This window comes from Mesoplodon bidens (assembly GCF_964165515.1).
Source record: "Mesoplodon bidens genome assembly, chromosome: 10".
Taxonomy (NCBI): domain Eukaryota; kingdom Metazoa; phylum Chordata; class Mammalia; order Artiodactyla; family Ziphiidae; genus Mesoplodon; species Mesoplodon bidens.
This window is the reverse complement of record NC_138172.1, coordinates 47,921,579-47,937,869: the sequence shown is the minus strand read 5'-3', so window position 1 is coordinate 47,937,869 and position 16,291 is coordinate 47,921,579. Positions and strand designations below refer to the sequence as shown.

At 46.0% G+C, this 16,291-nt stretch overlaps 1 protein-coding gene across 4 annotated transcripts; it reads right to left on the bottom strand.

Moving 5' to 3' along the window:
- Positions 1 to 2,250: 2,250 nt before the first annotated feature.
- On the bottom strand, positions 2,251 to 15,894 carry LOC308624058 (zinc finger protein with KRAB and SCAN domains 7-like). Of its 4 annotated transcripts, none has more exons than XM_081246959.1 (6): positions 15,591 to 15,894; positions 13,176 to 13,716; positions 9,045 to 9,216; positions 7,577 to 7,668; positions 7,044 to 7,173; positions 2,251 to 4,389 (listed from the first exon to the last, which is right to left on the bottom strand). In XM_081246959.1, exons 2-6 carry the CDS (start codon positions 13,596 to 13,598, stop codon positions 2,936 to 2,938), a joined length of 2,271 nt encoding a protein of 756 aa, XP_081103085.1. In that variant the 5' UTR covers positions 13,599 to 13,716; positions 15,591 to 15,894; the 3' UTR covers positions 2,251 to 2,935. The 4 variants fall into 4 exon arrangements, with proteins under 4 accessions (XP_081103085.1, XP_081103084.1, XP_081103086.1 ...); XM_081246958.1 differs by having other exon boundaries at positions 15,628 to 15,894; XM_081246960.1 differs by having other exon boundaries at positions 2,251 to 4,386; positions 15,628 to 15,894.
- Between the last annotated feature and the right edge of the window lie 397 nt (positions 15,895 to 16,291).

Here is a 16,291-nt window from a genome sequence, read left to right as displayed (position 1 = left end):
CAATTTTAACAGCATGCAAATAGAATATAAAGCAATACAAGGAAAACCCACTTTCCCTATCTTGGGGCAAATATTGTTGATTAGTGAAGAAAAAGACAAATGAAATATGAGGCTAATAAAAAGTCTCTGCAACTTGAGGCAGTAAAAGGACATATGAAAGAAATATATTCAAGGGATCTCCCTGGTGGTCCAGTGCTTAAGACTTCACCTTCTAATGCAGGGGGTGCGGGTTCAATCCCTGGTTGGGGAGCTAAGATCCCACATGCCTCTCAGCCAAAAAACCAAAAATCATAAAACTGAAGCAATATTGTAAAAGATTCAATAGACTTTAAAAATGGTCCACATCAAAAAAAAAAAACCAAAAACTTAAAAAAAAAACCCCAAACTTGGCAATCATGAAAGGAAACCAAAATGTAAAACATTATGGATGGGGCTTCCCTGGTGGCGCAGTAGTTGGGAGTCTGCCTGCAGGTGCAGGGGACATGGGTTCAAGCCCTGGTCTGGGAAGATCCCACATGCCGCTGAGCAACTAAGCCCATGCGCCCCAACTACTGAGCCTGTGCTCTAGAGCCCACGAGCCACAACTACCGAAGCCTGCAGGCCTACAACCCATGCTCCACAACAACAGAAGCCACTGCAGTGAAAGGCCTGCGCACTGCAGCAAGGAGTGGCCCCCGCTCACTGCAACTAGAGAAAGCCCGCACACAGCAAGGAAGACCCAGTGCAGCCTAAAAAATAAATAACTAAATAAAATCTATTAAAAAAAATTGTGGATGAAACACGGCTCTAACTACATATACAAAAGAGAGTAAAAGAACTTTACAGGGCTTCCCTGGTGGCACAGTGGTTGAGAGTCTGCCTGCCGATGCAGGGGACACAGGTTTGTGCCCCGGTCTGGGAAGATCCCACATGCGCGGAACGGCTGGGCCCGTGAGCCATGGCCACTGGGCCTGCACATCTGGAGCCTGTGCTCCACAATGGGAGAGGCCACAACAGTGAGAGGCCTGCATACCGCAAAAAAAAAAAAAAGAACTTTACAGAATGCTAGGTGCAGCTTTATGCCACTATCTGACAGTCCAGTAGAAGGGATGATTTCCAGATACAGATCACCAAAACTTACACAGAGGTAGAAACTTAAAGAGGGCAGTAATTGAAGAAATCAAAATGTTGCTAAAGATTTATGCTTCTTGGTGCGGGGCAGGACAAAAAAAAAAAAGACTTGTCCCTCTCAATTCCCTCATCCCCCAAAATGGATCAAGCCCAGTTATTTTTACTGTTCAAAGAATAATCCCCACATTATTCAAACTCTTCCAGAGTAATTAAAGAAAAACAAATACATTTTGCAAGGCAGGCAAAACATTTTTAGTAAATTCAATTTAGTTCTGTACTTAAAACATCATTAACAAATGGATTTTATTCCAGGAGTGCAAGGAAATTTCAATTATCTAGAAACTTGCTCCCCCTAAAATTACAAAAATAAAGGACATTATCCATAAAATTAGATTTTAAAAAAAACGTGGTAGAACTTAAAAACCATAACAAAAACTCAAAATGCTAAACAATAATAATTATTATAGGGTATAGTATGTGCCAAGCACTGTTTTAAGTGCCTTACACTTATGAACTAATTTAACCCTCACAGCCCAGAGGTAGCTCCATTTTATACATGGAAGAGCTAGACACATGGAAACTAAATGACTTACTCAGGATCACACATGTAAGAAAGGAGTCAGGATTTGAACCTAGAGTACCAGGCACAAAAATCTATTAACTACTTTATTATATTGCTGCTTCTAAAAATAGGAATAGGGACTTCCCTAGCGGTCCAGTGGTTTAGACTCTGAGCTTCAGATGCAGGGGATGTGGGTTTGATCCCTGGTCAGGGAACTAAGATGCCGCATGCTGTGCAGAATGGCCAAATCAAACAAACAAAAAACTAGGAAAAGAAGAAAACTTCCTAAACCCAATAGAAAATTTATCAGAAACCAACAACAAAGTAACAATAGTGAGACTTCCAGGGGTACACGTAGAAGATATCAATGAGGGCTTTATATGAGATATCCTATGAAGAGATGTCACTTCTATCTTTAGAAGCTTCTAGTCTGGTGGGGGATGGGGGGAGGGGAGATTGTGTCCAATTTAAAGATGATTCAATTACAGAGCTGAGTTTTCAAAAGGTATTTATTAAACAACTGCCATATGAAAATTATTATCTATATACTAAAAGAAATAGATACTATACCCAACCTCAAAGAGCCTATAATAAGTTGGTATGAACACATATGCATTAAATTGAGAATAATTTACAACGCAATTTAACAACAGTTGTACACATAGCACCAGCTAACTCAAAGCACTGAGGTCCAATGAATAGCAGTTTAAGATGAATGAAGACGTATTTGAAGAAGAAAGTTTTTCAGAGATGAGTTGGATCTGGCAGGTTCTGAGGGACACAGATTAACAAAAGAAAAGAAAAAAGATTTTCTAGACAGGGAACATAAGTGATGAGGGACTATATTAGAGTAGAAGTTGAAAAAGTAGATAAGGAGGGCCACAGCCAAGAGAAAGAATGAATGAATCAGTACCTTGGAGAATGACTTTATGTAAATGGTAAAATGAAGTGGAACAGAATAAGGAAATACCTCTGTCCTTGAGAAGTACACGTTCTGATTTTGGGATGCCTAAGTAAGAAATGAGATAGATTTTTAAACAGGTGGAAAAAAAAAAGGAAAGAAATCTACAAGCACATGAAATGTGTAGTCCTTAGTGGGGAAGGACCGTACTGTTACTCCCACTCTCCCACCTTCCTGACCACCAGAGAGCATTTAGGGAATGATCCACTTGGATTAGTGGTTCCAAGAGGAGACCAGGGTGAGCATACTTCTTATATAGAAACCTTAACTCAGAGTTCCTTGCTGTCTTAGAGAATCATGTCTTAAAAAATAGACCGAGCCAGACCTGAGTGCTTTTCTCCAGTGTGAGTTCGCTGGTGGTGATTGAAAGTAGAACGCTGACTGAAGGCTTTCCCACACTCAATACATTCATAGGGTTTCTCTCCAGTGTGAACTCTCTGATGCACAATGAGCTGTGAGCTGTCACTAAAAGCCTTCTCACAATCTTTGCACTTATATGGTTTCTCCCCAGTATGAGTTCTCTGATGTACCATAAGACTGGAGCTATAACTGAAGACCTTCCCACATTCATTACATTCATAAGGTTTCTCACCAGTGTGAATTCTCTGGTGTATACTAAGATGTGAGTTTTGATTGAAGGATTTTCCACACTCTTTGCATTTATAGGGCTTTTCACCTGTGTGAAGTCTCTGATGTCGAATGAGACATTTACTCAGACTGAATGCCTTACCACACTCATTACATTCAAAAGGTTTTTCTCCAGTATGAATTCGCTCATGGTCAACAAGTTGAGAGTTCTGATTGAAGGCTTTCCCACACTCACTGCATTTGAATGGTTTTTCCCCAGTGTGGAGGCTCTGATGTCGAGTAAGACATTTACTTCGACTAAAGGCCTTGCCACATTCATTACACTCATAAGGCTTCTCCCCAGTGTGGATTCTCTGATGGTCAATAAGATTTCTGTTGGAACAGAAAGCTTTCCCACACTCATTACACTTGTAAGGTTTCTCACCACTGTGAAGTACCTGATGGTGGACAAGGCTTTTACTCCGAATGAAGGCCTCCCCACACTCACTGCATTCATAGGGTTTCTCCCCAGTATGGGTTCTCTGGTGGTCAATGAGTTGGGAACTCTGAGTGAAAGCTTTTGCACATTCATTACATTTATATGATTTCTCCCCATTATGGAGTCTCTGGTGTTGAATGAGATGGGAGCTATGGCGATAGGTCTTTCCACAGTCACTGCATTCATAGGGCTTTTCCCCTGTGTGGATTCTGAGATGGACTATAAGCTGAGAGGTCTGCCTGAAGGTCTTGCCACACTCATTGCACTCATAGGGTTTCTCTCCAGTGTGGATTCTCTGATGCCCAATGAGGTGAGAACTCCGATTAAAAGCTTTGCCACATTCATCACAGTGATAGAATTTCTGTCCCTTCAGAATTCCCTGATGTTCTGCAGGACTTGAGGACACATCTGGATGTTCCTCAAGTTCCTTATATTCATCACATTCATCTTTTGTGCATTTATTTTTATCCTCCTGTGTTATTTCCAAGAAATCATTCTTCAGTCTGCTCCCTTGTTCACCTGAGGGTTGAACTTCTAGCTTCTCTAAAGCCTCTTCACAGGCATCTCCAGCTTCTGGTCCTCCAGGAATCACTCCATAGAGTATTCCTGAGATCCTATCACATGACTCCAATTCTTCAGAAATTTCCTGCTTTGGAGGCAACTCTGAACTCTCCATCCTGTTCTCACCTGCTGCCAAAAGAAAGAAGAAAACAACTCTTACTCACTCTTACCCTACTGAGGAAATGAACTATCAGGAGCCTATGTACCTAAAAAAAAATTCATATTATGGGTAAGGAATGAGGAGACATTGAGAACAGGAGAGAAAATGAGAAAACAGCTCAAATTTCTCTTCATGGACAGAAAAACAATGAGGGGAAGCTGGTCAGTGGAGGAAGGCAGAAGAATAGCTATCAGGACAGAGGGATGCTGAGCCAGCACAGCCAGGTGAACAGGCCAGTTGAAAGGCAAGAGACCAAAGCATGGTGAGATCTTCCAGAAGTCACTTAGATGCGACGTCTCCTTAGTAAAATGATGAACTCTAAGGCTCTTTCCAACCATGACACTGTATGGTTCCACAGTTCTCAGCAAAGATGTTGGGGAGAGAGAGTGTTGGCCAATACCTCAAATCAAATATGAGAAACAATGTGGGCAAACCTGAGAGTAGAAGGGAAATTTATATTATGAGGATATGATTAGGAAAAAGTGTATATAAAGGAGTAATTCTGGTGTAACAGGACAGTGACAAGATTTGGAGAAGCCATGGGTAGAGAAATACTGGGGAAAAGTACTGAAGGGGAAAGCAAAGCTATAAAATTGGGCATCCCCTAGTCCCTGGAGCACTGACTGGTAAGTACAATACTGCACTCCTATAAAAACTAGGAATGGGGCTTCCCTGGTGGCGCAGTGGTTAAGAATCTGCCTGCCAATGCAGGGGACACGGGTTCGAGCCCTGGTCCGGGAAGATCCCACATGCCGTGTAGCAGCTAAGCCTGTGCGCCACAACTACTGAAGCCCACATGCCACAACTACTGAAGCCCGTGCACCTAGATCCCGTGCTCCGTAACAAGAGAAGTCATCGCAATGAGAAGCCTGTGCACCACAACAAAGAGTAGTCTCCCCGTGCCGCAACTAGAGAAAGCCCGCACGCAGCAACTAAGACCCAACACAGCCAAAAAATAAATAAATAAATAAATAAATAAATAAATAAAACTAATGGGGGACTTCCCTGGCAGTCCAGTGCTTAAGCCTTCTCCTTCCAATACAGGGGGTGTGGGTTTGATCCCTGGTTGGGGAGCTAAGATCCCACATGCCTCTACGACAAAAAAAACAAAACAAAACAGAAGCAATATTGTAATAAATTCAATAAAGACTTTAAAAATGGTCCACATCAAAAAAACCCAAAAAAAACCAAGAATGGTATCAATAACTTGAAACATAAATCAAACATGTTTTTGGTATCTTGATAATCAGGAATCATAAGGAAAGTGAGCAGTTGAATATTTGCTTTTAAATTCTAGGATTTTTCAGTACAAAAACTGGGAGAAGGCAGAGCAATTATGGTTATAGTTTAACCTAAAAATGTTGGTTCCTTTCAATGACATCTACATCAGGGCTATAAACCTTCATGCTAATTTAGTGTGTGCAAGTTGTAGATGTCTGAATCTCTCACTTCTAAGCCCACCCTCTCCAGAGTAGGCTACTGTCCTAGACCGGTCAAGCCCAGAACCTGCCCTGACAACTGCTCCTTCCAGGAAGCAGCCCTGCCCCAGTCTTTCTGAAGGAGAAGCTGAGGCAACCATGCTTTGTACCAGGCAACCCAGCTCATCCCATGATGGACAACAGGTGACTGGAACAGGGCCAAGCACTAGACCCAAGTGTGGCTTATCTGTAGATTAATTATCCGCCTCTGTGCAGGGAGGACCAAAGTTCTGCTCAAACAAAGATGTTATTTAATGGCTGAACCACCCTCGGAGTTCCTCTCTACATAAATTCTGAACTAACGGTAGGACAAGATGAAGGAAATTACAAGTAGAAGCCCAAGCTGAAATGATGCATGGAGAGAAGGCAAGCCATCGGGAGCCAAAGCAAGCAGAACGTGTGAGGAAACAGAAAGTCTAACTAAAAAGGAGCTCTGACAAAAGATTCAGAGTGAAGAGAATGGGTATCAGAGGGAGGAAAAAACAGATACACAGCACAGCTGTCTTACGACACTGGTGTAAAAATCCTTTCACTTTTGCTGCTGTGGCTCCCAGGCTCCCAGGTCCCTACAAGGCTTTGTTTCCTGAAGTCTGGTCTAGCTGGTCAGTTTGTTCTAGGTTTCCATTCCTTTTTTTTTTTTTTTTTTTTTTTTTTGCGGTACGCAGGCCTCTGACTGCTGCGGCCTCTCCCGTTGCAGAGCACAGGCTCCGGACTCGCAGGCCCAGCAGCCATGGCTCACGGGCCCAGCCGCTCCGCGGCACGTGGGATCCCCCCGGACCGGGGCACGAACCCGTGTCCCCTGCATCGGCAGGCACTCTCAACCACTGCGCCACCAGGGAAGCCCTAGGTTTCCATTCCTTTAGCCTTATTGTAAGTAACTTAACTCATTGCTTACAACAACTGAGTGGCTTTCTATTCCTTCCAACTACAAACTCTAACTAAACCAGCCCAGCTCAATTAATAAGAAAGTAAAAAGAATGTTAATAACTGTTAAAGTGGATGATGACGTAGAGGGGTTCATTATACTATTCTCTCCACTTTGACTCTTCATATTTTCATAATAAAAAGTTAAAAAAAGAAAAAGAATATAGCAAAGAATATGTAAAGAAGGCAGACTCTAAGTTACTGGGTAACAGAGTCATTACCCAATGAAGCCAGGCTGCAGCAATTTTCTGGCACGATGTTCCGGTACAGGGCTGCTTTCTGGCTGAGTGCTGGACCTTTCCACTTCTTCTGAGTATAGTCCACAGACAGGAACTCGAACTCTGCAGCCTCCTGGAATGACAAGTTTCTATTGCTCAGGGACATTCCCAGCCTGGAAAGCAGTCCTTAGGGGCACCAAGAGCACAGGGTCGGGGAACCTGGTGGTAAAATGGGCGGGGTGGGGGGGAATCTGGGAAAGACAGATTAAAAGGGCAAGTCCAAGGAATTACCTGGTGGTCCAGTGGTTAAGACTCAGTGCTTTCACTGTCATGGGCCGGGGTTCAATCCCTGGTCGGGGAACTATTATAAGATCCCACAAGCTGTGGGGTGCGGCCAAAAAAAAAAAAAACAAGGACAAATCTAGGACAGGACCAGCTCCAGGGGAAGCCACAGGAGCAGACTCAGAACGGGCCAGAGGCCCGGAGATAAACTCTAGCTATTCCTGGGCCACAGACTTGGAACTCAGGAAGCTCACCTGGGGCCTGACCATCCGGAGCACAGTTGCCGCTGCTTGGTCTCCTACGTTCCCCACTTGGGGAAGGGCAGGCACCGGGGAAGCATGCTGAGCTGAGGGAGGAAAGAAAGCTCTGAGTGGGACCAGCCCTGCTCTTGGCTCCAATGAGGTCTGTATCCCAGCAAGTGGATTCAGGAGAACCCAGGTGGCTCCACACACACAGACCCTCATCCCTGTTCCATAAAGGCATTATCCTTTGTGAGCTGTGAACTTTTCCTGGAAGCAAGAAGGTCCCTGTCCAAACCGAACTGGTGGCTCTTTCCAGCCCTCTCTCTGCCACTCTCGGAAGGAAGCTACACTTCTGACCACCTTCTGTCTCCCGTGGCTTCCCCAGCAGCAGCCTGCCTGGCCTCCCCCTCACCTCTCTGCCCCTCATTCCCTGGCTTCTCTTCCTGCACCTGCCCTCTCATCACGGACACTGCAGGCGTTCAGGCCTCGGAGCTTCCCCTTTCCCTCTCTCAGAGATCTCACAACTCCCATTCTCTGCTCTTAAGCTGTCGGTTCTCTCTGAGACCCCTATCACAAGCCTCCAGTTGCCTATTGGACATTTCACTTGGGTGTCCCACAACACCTGAAATTCAGTGTCTAAAGTGCATGTTTCCATCTTCCTTTCCTGACTTGCCAGGTTTTCTCAGTGATTCCAAACATCGGCCAAAACCCGCTAATTCTCCCTCCTCTCCATTGTCCCATGGATTCTTCGTTCAAATATGTGTCACATCTATCACTTTGCATTCCACTCAAACCCACTCAGGCAATTACTGCCTCACATCTGCTCTACACCAGCCTCCTAGTGAGGCTCCCGGTCACTGGTCTTCACATTCAACCCACAGTGCTCATGTGCCACAGTAATCCTTCTGAAATACTGTTTCTAATGCTTCAATCCCCTGTCCCCCCCAAATCTTCCTGGCCTCCATCCAAAGGCCCTGCACAAGCAGACCCCAGGCTCCCAAATAAGTCCTTTCTGACCCGACCTCAATGGGGTCCAAGGAACTCCCACTTAGCGAGTGTCTTTGCTCCAGCCCTCCATGATATCGCTCACCGTTTACAATGTCCACATGGCTCATTCGTGACGGCATCAAATGCCTGCGGACAGATATCACTCACATGTATCTTATGAGGTTGCCTCTTCTTGCACTTACGACTGACTCTGCCAACTAGATAACAAGCTCTTTGGAAGCAGTGCCGGCCTACTACATCTCTCTGGTCCTCAACAGTGCCTTTGCCATGAAATGTGCTTGACAAAAATGTGCTAAATACACGAATGATTGGAGAATAAGCAAAAGGAACAAACAAAGTCACTAGGGAAGGAAGACACAGGGCAGGGCAATAAGGGACTCCAATGGGGTGGGAGATGGGGAGATGAAGGAAAGGAGACGCCGAAAGAGAGAAAGGAGGAATGACTTAAGGCCAAAGCGGGGGAGGTGAGTACCAAAGTGCCCACTGGGGAGGTGGTGGTGTGCCCCAGGGTCACCAGGAGGCTCCAGGTGGGCTCCAGGTGCCGAACCCTCACTAAGGAGTGAGGTAGGAGGAGATTCCTCTGTTGCACCCAAGGCTGTCATCTCCTCTGAATGCATTTCCTGTTCCTGTGCCGGAGCTGAAACCTAGAGACAAGGAAATAAAATTGGGTCCAAAAGAGCATCCTTGAAGATACAGAACCCAAAACCTCTAAGAAGCACCCCCAGGAGAGGAAGCCAGGGAAAGAAGAGCCAGAGGGTCCTTCTAGCCCCACCAGTACAGCCAACTGGGGCAAAAATGTCAAAGCAGGATCTACAGCTTATAATCCTATTTGCCATCCCTCTGTTGACCCTTTTGGTAGGAGCTTCAAGACCAGATTATATAACCATTTCCACTCTGTGTCAGTGCTTCAGACACACATTTGCTTATGAAGAACCCCCTGGAAAAAGGAGTCAGGAAAGTAATTCAGTACACTCCCTAGGGCCTCAGCCTACAGAATAGATCAATCAGGAGTACCAAGGAAGTAAAAAGTGACAGGTGTATGTACCTGTATGTGTATAAATAATGCTACTGAGGCCGACAGCTGGAGCAATACTCCAGACGGCAGCTGACAAACCTCAGCTTTTCCAACTTCTCTCAGCAAAAGTGTCTCCTCTTCAGAGAAGCCATCCCTGACCACACTGACAAAGCAAGGATAGTCACACTCTCTCAAATTACCTGGTTATGTTTCCTAGGGCATACATTAGTCTTTAAATTATCTTATTTATACCTTTATTGTCTATTTCTCTGCCAATGAAGTATAAGCGTTTTGAGGGTGAGCACTCTGTCTTGGTCACTAGCTCCTAGAACAATGCTTAGCCCAATGGTGGTGTTCAATTAATATTTGCTGACTGACTTCCTCTCGATATTTTGTTAAGAGTTATCTGCAAACTTGGTTTTCAATATGTACTACCTCTCACCAAAAATTTATACAAAAAGTCAAATAGAAAAAAAAAATTGAAAAAGAAAAGTCAAATAGGATCTCATAACACCAATCTTTAGAGACCTCGAGAATATCTCAGAGCATAGACCTTTTATTTTCTAACCCTTGCTTGTTGTCATCAAATCAGTTCCTCACAATCTCATGATTACTACTTGTACCAGCATTTGGAGCAGAAAACCTAAAACATTATCTAAATAAATCACTTTTTTTTTTTTTTGCGGTATGTGGGCCTCTCACTGTTGTGGCCTCTCCTGCTGCGGAGCACAGGCTCCGGACACGCAGGCTCAGTGGCCATGGCTCACGGGCCTAGCCGCTCCGCAGCATGTGGGATCTTCCCGGACCAGGGCACGAACCCGTGTCCCCTGCATCGGCAGGCAGACTCTCAACCACTGCGCCACCAGGGAAGCCCAATAAATCACTTTTTAAAAATTGAAATATAGTTGATTTACAATGTTGTGTTAGTTGCAGGTGTACAGCAAAGCAATTCAGTTATACATACACATATACTCATTCTTTTCCAGATTCTTTTCTTTTATAGGTCATTAAAGAATATTGAGTAGAGTTCCCTGTCCTATACAGTAGGTCCTTCTTGATTATCTTAAATAAATCGCATTTATAAGCTCACTCACTCTGGCATGTACATAGCACAGCAAAAGGTGAAAATAACTTCTTCAACAGAACACATGGATTTGCCCTACTGGGTTACATCTGCTGAGAAGTTCGGGGGCTCTCTTCTTTAGTGTATATCTCTCCAATGGAATGGTAGTTCCAAGAGGCTCCCTGCAGTCTGGGGTTCCCCAGCTCTCCCATGGATGGTTCTTATAAATGGGACTTAAAGCTCTTAAATACAGCAGCTGTGGGTACTGGCAGAAGATAGAACTTAACTGCACTGTGATAACACAAGCTTGTAATTCACTGACAATTAAATCCTGATAAAGTTCCTATTCATTACCTAGGACTCATAAGTGTCCTCTCCTCGCAGGCCAGGAAAACCCCGTTCCAAGATGGCATTCCACAGCAAGACATTAGGGAAACGGTAGTGGCTTAGAATCTAGGGAGCTGGAAAATCCTGGTTCCCACACACATGGACAAAGGGACTGCTTACTAGCTCTGTCACCTTAGATGAGCCAATTAACTTCTCTGTGTTTGCATCACTTGTCAAGTGGAGATAATGATTACTATCTGCATACCTTGTAAGCCTGCTAGGAGCTCAAATTTAAAAAGATATAAAAGCATTCTGTAAATTCTGCAGCCCAGTAGGGATGCCTCTACCACTCTCTCCAGCCCCAATGTGCACACATGTGCATGCTCACTCCTGCTGATCAGAATGACATTCCTTAATCTCCTCCTGGCAAACTCCCATGAAAAAGCCTGTATTTTCATTTAGTCATAAAAACATTTTCTGAATCCAGGCCAGGTGAGATAGTCCTGTGCTCATGTCCTTATGTCAGAAAACTTAAGCTGATGACAGTGGCAGAGTAAGAAATGGAGTCCAAAGATCCCACTTCTAGGCTAGAGCCATGAGTGTTCAGCTGCCCTGTCAACTGTTAGTCACTCTCTTGGGTTTGTGACTCAGTCACCTTTCTTCTGAGGCTCCCTGGATAAAAGACGGTTTTAATGGAGGCTACATTCTCTTCTGCTTAAGCAAAAGGCAGCGGGAGATAGGGAAATTTTCCTTTTACCCTCCTCACTAAATAGCACTCTAAACATTTCTTCAACCACTTGTCCTTGCCTATGGTTGGGCCTAGCTGCTCTCTAGACCCTACTGATACTTGATTTATCCCTGTGTTTACTTGTTTAAACAAGGAAATAACGATTGCCCATGGATCTGATACTGTCAGAGGGAACCGGCTACTACCTCTGGAAAAAGTCTAGCCCTAGGACTCCAATCAATTGGAATTCATTCCCTAGGCCTACATATGTAATAATTTTTGAAAAAGCACTGAATAAAAATAATGTACTGGGTACTAAGGAAATTTCACTGGTACTGGTTTTCCCTGGTAAAGCACAAAGGAGGAAAAGTAGACGGGACCCTAACCCATCCTGCTCAGTTACAAGGAGCAACTGGAGACTCATCAGGAAGAACTGACTCATCCATGGTGTGATGGTCTTTTGATGTCAGTTTAGCTCTAATCTAGGTGTTGCTGTGATGGTATGGTGTACAAGTGATTAAAATTCATAATCAGTTTAAGTAAGGGGGGTTATCTAGATAATCTGGATGGGCCTGATTCAATCAGTTGCAAGACCTTAAAATCAGAGCTGAAGGTTCATGAAGAAGGAATTCTTTTTGTGGACAGCAGCTTCTGCCTATGCCTGAGAGTTCTAGCCTGAACTTTCTGACGGCCTACCTTACAAACTTCTGACTTGTCAACTCCCACAATGACATGTCACTTGCTAGCAATATATATATATATGTATGTATATATATAATTTCCTACTGGTTTTGCTTCTGTGGCTGAACCCTGACTAATACACATAGTCACTGAACTAGTTAGCTCTGTGATCCTAGAAGCCAGATTTCCCACTGTTATGACACTGCTGACTCTCCAACTTTTCCTTTTGAGTTACCCTGGCTTAAAATTTGAGAGAACCCCAGAAAGTAGGGAAAATCAAAAATAGAATTAAAGAAGCAAAAAGATCCCAGTTGGGTTTGGAAAGCTAGAAAAGAACAAAATGATGAGGCCCAGAACTGTTACATCTCATAAGGAACCTAAAAGGCAGGAAAACAGCACAGTAACTTGGAGAAATCCGAGGAAGTAATGAGAACTTCTCAAATGAGGGCCCATGTTATCAGCATACCCTAAGGGCTACTTCTCCCTGACATGCTTCCCTATTCTAACCAGTGTGCGGATCCTCTGCCTGTCAGGAGCACTGTGTGGAGCTCCAGGCTGCAGCTAGGCTCACGACACAGCACTTCACAAAGTAATTCACAGAGAGTGGCTGGGATCTTCATTTTTGTTTAAGGCTAGGAGCACAAAACTCTTTCCCCTTTATACACGGCACTGGTTCAGGAATCCCAAAGGCAAACCAGCTTAGAGCCTAGGGAATGGAGAATGTCTATTCTCAGGCTACCCCAAGCAGTATAGAATGGTTCCAGATGCCATTCTAGACTTGGCCGCTCACCTCTCCTGGTCCACTAACGTGTCTCTGGAAATCCTCCACCACAGCCACAGCCTCCTCACCACTCTCAGGGTGATGCAGCTGCACCCAGGTCCGCAGCTCCCCTGGCAGGATGCTCAGGAACTGCTCCAGGACCAGCAGCTCCAGGATCTGCTCCTTGGTGTGCACCTCCGGCATCAGCCACCAGCGGCAGAGCTCCCGGAGCCGGCTCAGCGCCTCCTGCGGCCCAGACATCTCGTGATAACATAACTGCCTGAAGTGCAGCCGGAAAATTTCACAGACAGGAGGGTGATTCTTTTGGAGACTGCAGCCCTGCCCCCAGCTCTGGCTCTCTGGCTCCTGTTTCACGGTCAAGTGCCCCTCCTGCCTCTGGAGAACAGCACCCCTGGGGATGAGGCCTGAAGTTCCCCTGCCTTGGGCAGCCATCGTGACACCAAAGAGAAGCTTGCTTCAGTTGTGGTTTGTCCGATTAAAATGATGGTCTGTAATTCAGGTCTCAGAAGCTGTTGTCAGAGTTGAGGATGTGGGGTGATGGGAACGTCACCTACAGAAACATCAAGAGAGAAATCAGAGTCCCCAGAGTGCTCAGCCCTAGGCGGATGACAGACCCTCCACAGTTTAAAAAGCAAAGCTCTAGAAAAAAGAAAAAGGAGCACAACCAGGGCAGTCTCTCTAAGCATCTCTCCAAGTAACTTCTTTAAAGTTTCAGTGGCTCCCATCACCTACAGGATAAAACCTAAATGTCTATGCCTAGCATCCAGAACCTGGCCTGAGGCCTCTGTTCTAGCCACACCCGCTACCACTTTCCCCAGGTACCCACCAGGCTAGAAAGACTGCAATGATCTCCAAATGTGGGATATGCAAGATAATCCAAAAGAAATGGATAAAGAAATACGAAGTTGTTATTTAACTATTTAGTGGATATTTTATTTATTTATTTATTTATTTTTTTGTGCTACGCGGGCCTCTCACTGTTGTGGCCTCTCCCGTTGCAGAGCACAGGCTCCGGACACGCAGGCTCAGCGGCCATGGCTCACGGGCCCAGCCGCTCCGTGGCATGTGGGATCTTCCCGGACCGGGGCACGAACCTGTGTCCTCTGCATCGGCAGGCAGACTCTCAACCACTGCGCCACCAGGGAAGCCCTTTAGTGGATATTTTATAATGTGCACTGAAATTTGTACAACAGTACAAACCTTTAACTCGCAAATAAACCTATGTTGGAAATGCATGCTCGAAACTCTTCTACTCTACTCTTTTGTAATAGAGATGCACAATAAAGGAAGTTAGCGACTAAAGCTCTAAAGACACAGCTAGAAGCCACACATACTCTTTCTCTGGATTTTTCTGCTTCCGAAACTTTCGACAAACACCTACTCACCTGTCAAGACCCAGAACAAATGCTAGTTTTCTCCTGAAGGCATTCCTGATTGCCCCGTGCAGGAAGAGGAGCTGGTCACCTCCCTCTCCGTACTTCTCAGTGTAACATTGTATTTTAACTAATTTATGCACAACTCATCACTCACCCTCTCCAAACTGCTGGATGGCCACAAAAGAAAAGGAACCCAATGGAGTAAGAAATGCCAGACCCCATAGCACAGGGAGATCAGCTCGGTGCTTTGTGACCGCCTGGAGGGGTGGGATAGGGAGGGTGGGAGGGAGACGCAAGAGGGAAGGGATATGGGAACAGATGTATATGTATGACTGATTCACTTTGTCATAAAGCAGAAACTAATAAAAAATAAAATAAAACAAAAAATAAGAAATGCCAGACCCTTTTCTACTCAACCCGCTTCCCCTAGAAAGCCTTGCTGATCTCTCCAGGCTTAAGTGTGGTTACTGCCTCAGTGAACCCACAGTACCTTTTTCATTCTAACCTCTGCTAGAGCACTTCTCACACTGTGTTTGGGACTTACACGACTGCCTCCTCCACTTTATGGGAGGACTCAAAGGGCAGAGCTGGTTCCCAGTCATCTTTGTACGTGTGTGTGTACTTGGCATACAGAGGCACATATCTGGGAAGCGAACGAATGATACTGAAGTTGGGGGTGGGGGCGACTTTTATCCAGTTTACATACGGTAAAACCCTGAAAATCAGCACCTAGTGGTAACTAGGGCATCTGTGCTATGCTTCCAATTCACCATGCATCTTGGTACCTTGGGTAAGCTACTCTCTCCAGGGCTCAATTTCTTTAAAAAGACAAAGATAGACTTAAAAATCTGTGACTCTGCTCTGAAATACATAGAAAGTTCAGGCCATTTTCCTACTTCCCTTACTGCTCCGAATGCTCAGCCTCTCATCTCATCTGGATTTTTGGCTCTCCAAGTTATACTTCACGTCTGAAATTCTGACTGGGTCTGACCCACTTCTGAGGCTTCGTACTGTCTTCCAGCGCAAGGCTGGGAAAACGTCTACCTACATTTCGCGTTCGACCAGGCTTCTGCGGCGCCGCTCACCTGGCCACGTCTGCCCTGCTCATCGCTGTACCCACAGATGCTGGGCTCTGTGCCAGGCACGGCTGGTCAGGGCACTGGGACAAAGAGGCGGCTCTACATCTGGCGGCTTCTGAACGTCACGGGGACCGCGCCGCCAGCCGCGGGGGCGAGGAGTGGGTCGGTCCGGCGTAGCCGACCTGGGCTGTGGGCGGCCGCAGCTCCAGCCTAGCAGCCCCGGGCCCCAGCAACACTCCTCTCCCCGCCCCGGGCCCGCTCACCGGGGCACCGCGCCCGCGACCCCCGAACACCAGACGCCGCCGCGGCCGGCATAAGCGAAAACAATGGCCGGGCCGGAAGCGAGAGAAGCCCCACTTCCGGCCCCTCCAGGATCCCGGAAGTCTCGGTTGATAAAGTGGGCGCCCCGCGCGCCCCCGCAGCCACGCAGCTGGTGACACCTTGGGCGCGGAGACCACCCCCTCCGGGCCTGGCTGGGGCACAGCGGCGGCAGCGGGGAGGGGGTCTCAACTGAGGCTTCAGGGAGCACACGTGCCGCTCTCAGACCATTCTAGGTCTGGGCCACCCTGCCGCACCCCGGCTTTGCCCCTTCCCCTCCTGGTGGCCTTGGGAAAGAAAACCTAACCTCTGAAACTGTTTTTTCATCTGAAAAATGCAGAGCACAGCGTGC